The 4,600-nt window shown below is 41.4% G+C and overlaps 1 protein-coding gene across 1 annotated transcript in view; it reads right to left on the reverse strand.

Moving 5' to 3' along the window:
* lto1 (LTO1 maturation factor of ABCE1) overlaps window positions 1-4,600 on the reverse strand; it is a 110,802-nt gene that overhangs the window by 99,626 nt on the left and 6,576 nt on the right. The window contains exons 2-3 of the mRNA XM_037694288.1: window positions 4,104-4,209; window positions 1,067-1,137 (exon numbers count right to left, since the gene is read on the reverse strand). Coding sequence (XP_037550216.1) covers window positions 1,067-1,137; window positions 4,104-4,209 — 177 coding nt within the window. The remainder of the gene's footprint in view (window positions 1-1,066; window positions 1,138-4,103; window positions 4,210-4,600) is intronic.

Here is a 4,600-nt window from a genome sequence, read left to right on the forward strand (position 1 = left end):
CAAGTATCAAGCTGAGAAATCCTTTGTTTTCTACAACCGATAGTGGTTTGTCATTAACTACGATGAAGTTTAGTAACTTCTCAGTAAACATTCGAGCTCTGTGGCCTCAGCGGTGTGTTTTTCTCATTCGGTCCGAAGCAGGAAGTTTGATTTCGGTCAGCTGCGCTCAGTCTGCCTCTCCTCCGAGACGGGCAGACTGAGCGGGGAGGATTGGGCGCGGCTGGCCGGGGTCAGGCTGCCTGCTTCGGGTTGAATGAGGGGAGTGAACCGCTGAAGCCACAGAGCTTGAATGTCCAACGCAAAACTAACTTTACCTCGATTTAATGTGGCGCTATGGCTCTGCAGACATTGCACGTTGCTGTCTTGCTTTGTGGCGTTTCTAGTGTAAAATACTTCAACACAGCGGACATGTTTAGGTGAAGTTAGTTAGCTGTTAGCCACAGTGCTACTGCACGTTTTAGCTGGCTGCAAACTATGAACTGGATTTCCTGAATGTGAGGTGGGTCTCATTACTCTGGGTTCATGAGACACGCCTCCATTCAGGAAATCCAGTCCATAGTTTGAAGCCAACGTGCAGAGCAGCTGTCAGGGAATCACATGAGGAGAAGTTTCATCACAGACATGCATCATGGATCAGAAATCTCTGCAGGCTGGATTGGAAAAATCCGATACGTAAATTATGCTGGTATCGGAGCCCGATACTGGATTGGCCCCATCCCTAACAGGTACACAGTATACTGTATACATGACCTTAGTAAAAGTACACAGTATACTCTGTACACGACCTTATTAAAAGTACACAGTATGGAAACACCATCAAACCAAAATCATTCTGAAGAAAGAGTTGAGTTTTAAGAACTTTTCAAAAAATGTGATGATGAATGGATGGACAATAAATTGTGATAAAATAGAATCATGATTATGTGACTTTTATAAAATTTTGCACAGTTCTGGAGCCACTTCTTTCATTTTAAAGAGCATTTTCCATTTCCTCCCAAATTTTCTGAGAGGCAGAATGTGGGATTAAAAACTGAGATATTTTCATCTTAATTTAAGAAGCCCTTACCTGGATTTGTTATCTGTGCTGTGTTGCAGAAGACACTTCCACGTGATGGCAAAGCCATAATAGAAGGAAACCTGTCTGAGGAAAAGAGACGGTTATTCTGTGCTAGAATTCGATCAGATGAGCCAACAGGCATCAGGAGTGAATCTGGTTTCAACTTCTGGCCAGTGGGTCCAGATTAGGAGAGCAGTCAGAATCCAAGACAGACACCAACCCATAAGTAATTGACGTGACATGTAAGACCACTCCACCCTCGTGGAAATGTAACCCAGGGTGGGCTAACCTTCGACAAACAAACAAAGACAGCTGCATGGCAGAGGCAGTGAAGCTCACAGCGTTACCTGAGGCATTGGGTGAGGGCTGTCTGCATTATCAGCCAACATTAAGTCAACGAAGATGCAAAAATAAATTCTGAGATACTAATAAAACTTAAAATAGTTACTGCAGTAATGTTTTAATGCCGCAGAGCAACACAGGGCAAGAATTTACAGTGAAAATTGGTACATACTAAGTGTAAATTTTACATTACACAATCAAATGCTGTGCAAAATCGGTTTTGTGTTAACAGATCACAGCAAAGAAAGATAAAACTTTTACAACTACAAGTTCCTACATATACTGTGCATTTGTAAAGTATTCACAGCACTTCACTCTTTCCATATTTTGTTATGTTACAGCCTTATTCTAAATTGTATTAAATTAATCTCCTTCCTCAAAATTCTACACACAATACCCCATTATGACAAAGTGAAAAATTATTTTGAGATTTTTACAAATTTATTAAAAACAGAAAACTAAGAAATCACATTTACATTAGAATTCACAGCCTTTGCTATGAAGCTCAAAATTGAGCTCAGATGCTGTTTCCACTGATCACCCTTGAGATGTTTCTACAAATTAAATGGAGTCCAGCGGTGGTAAATTCTGTAGATTGGACTTTATTTGGAAAGGCACCTGTCTATATAAAGGCCCCACAGTGGACAGTGCAGGTCAGACCACAAACACCAAGCATGAAGTCAAAGGAATTGTCTATAGACCTCTGAGACAGGATTGTGTTGAGGCACAAATCTGGGGAAGGATACAGAAAACTTTCTGCTGCTTTGAAGCAATGAGCACAGTGGCCGCCATCATTTGTAAATGGAAGACGTTTGGAACCACCAGGACTCTTCCTAGAACTGGACAGCTGTCTAAACAGAGCGATCGGGGAGAAGAGCCTTAGGGAGGTGACCAAGAACCCGATGGTCATATTGTCAGAGTTTCAGCATTCCTCTATGGAGGGAGGAGAACCTTCCAGATGGACATCCATCTCTGCAGCAACCCACCAATCAGGCCTGTATGGTAGAGTGGCCAGACGAAAGCCACTCCTTAATAAAAGGGACACGGCAGCCTGGCTGGAGTTTGACAAGAGGACCTGAAGGACTCTCAGACCACGAGAAACTAAATTCTCTGGTCTGATGAGACATAGATTGAACTCTGGTGTGAATGCCAGGTGTAATGTTCGGAGGAAACCAGGCACCACTCATAACCAGGTCAATACCATCCCTACAGTGAAGCATGGTGGTGGCAGCATCATGCTATGGGGATGGTTTTCAGCAGCAGGAACTGGCAGACTAGTCAGGATAGAGGGGAAGATGTTCATGAAAGATTGTCCATGCTGCTGATCTCTTGCCTTTATGCTGCTGTATTCATTCATTCATTACCATCTGCTCACTACAGACTCATGTTTGAGTTGCTGTTTAGTATACCGCATGGTTTTGCATTGTTGTTGTTTAGTATGTACCTTAGACCCTCATATACTGTTTCTTTTATACTTTATATTTTTGCTGTTTTTGGGTGTAAATGGGACCTTGAGTACACAATTTCGTTCCACCTCATGTACTACACGTGATGCGATTGACAATAAAGAACCTTGAAAATGAACGCAGCAATCTACAGAGATATCCTGGATGAAAAACTGCTTGACCTCAGACTGAGGCGACAATTCATTTTTCAGCAGGACGACCTAAAGCACATGGACAAGATCATAAAGGAGTGGCTTCAGGACCACTCTGTGAAGGTCCTGGTTTGGCCAAGCAAGAGTCCAGACTTGAATCCAACTGAACATCTCTGGAGATATCTGAACAGTCTGCACAGACGTCTCCATCCAACCTGATGGAGCTTGAGAAGTACTGCAAAGAAGAAAGGAGGAAAACCTGCCTAAAGAGAGGTGTGCTAAGCTTGAAGCATCATATTCAAGAAGACTAAGGCTGTAATTGCTGCCAAAGGTGGCTCAACAAAGTATTACGCAAAGGCTGTGAAATTCTTACGTAAATGTGAATTTTTTAGATTTCTACTTTTAATAAACTTGCAAAAATCTCAAAAAAAATTTTTTTTTTCACATAGTCATAATGGGGTATTTGTGTGTAGAGTTTTCAGGAAAGAGTAGATACTGTAACCTAACAATAGCTGGTAAAAGTGAAGCGCTGTGAATACGTTCTGGATGCACTGTATCTACATACAAAACACGCAAAACAAAGCACAACTAACTTTAAGCATTAACATTTAGTTTAACCATGGAGCATAAAATGTAATTATGACAAAAAATGTAAGATTTACTTGCAGTTATATTCGTACAGTCGAACATGTGTTAGTTCTCCTTTATCACTGTTGCATTCAGCTGCTCTTGAGGTCAGCCACTGGCCTTTACCCATCTTTTACATTGTTCCAGACTCAGTTTAGATTTTGGAAATGGAATAAACTGTATTCCACCCTCTAAACACTCAGGGTAACACATGTCTGAATTGCATGTTCCCCTCTAACAATGCTTAAACATTTTTTCACATTATTTTTCACGAAATCTCTATAATTGTAAAGTGTCCATAATGCAAAATCCCGACAATATTGTCTAAGGAAAAGGGTGTGCAGCTCTTGCAGGTAAGGGGCGTTTCACTTCAGGACAAATTGCCATCATCAACTGATCAGTTGCGGACGTGCCTACTGAATTGATTGACAGATGGCGTCATTTTAATTGCAAACATAACCCCTAATCTACCTTCCTTACCTCAGAGGACAGCTTGGCTCCATGGGAGGCTCCATGTCTGCGTCCTTCCTTCAGCCCCCGACTGGTCCCCCTCTCAAACCCCTCCTGGTAGCCCTCACCTCTGAACCTGCAAAACAGACACATTAAAGCACAATTTATTAAAAACAAATCAGTCTTGAAATGACACCTGAGTTTGGATGCAGGCAGTTTGCATTCACTTCTGCTGATGGTCAGATAAGGTTGGGTTTAAAGACCTTGTGATGTCACTAAGTGCAGATTAGACATTTGGCCTCTTACAAGATTCAAACCAGCCTTTATTCAGGGAAATCACTCATAAAGTGGAAACTGTCACAGCTTACATTGGATATATTAAATGATGTAGTGTATCTACATGGAATGGAATGTAGTCTATCTGCAACTGAGATAAAAAAAAAAAAAAGAAGAAGCTGTATCTGTTATGCTTCTGGTTGACAGACTCCTGAAATTACTTTTTAAATTACTGTCATATTGTATGTTAT

The sequence above is a fragment of the Nematolebias whitei genome, chromosome 2 (genome assembly GCF_014905685.2).
Source record: "Nematolebias whitei isolate Nwh7 chromosome 2, NemWhi1, whole genome shotgun sequence".
Lineage (NCBI taxonomy): Eukaryota > Metazoa > Chordata > Actinopteri > Cyprinodontiformes > Rivulidae > Nematolebias > Nematolebias whitei.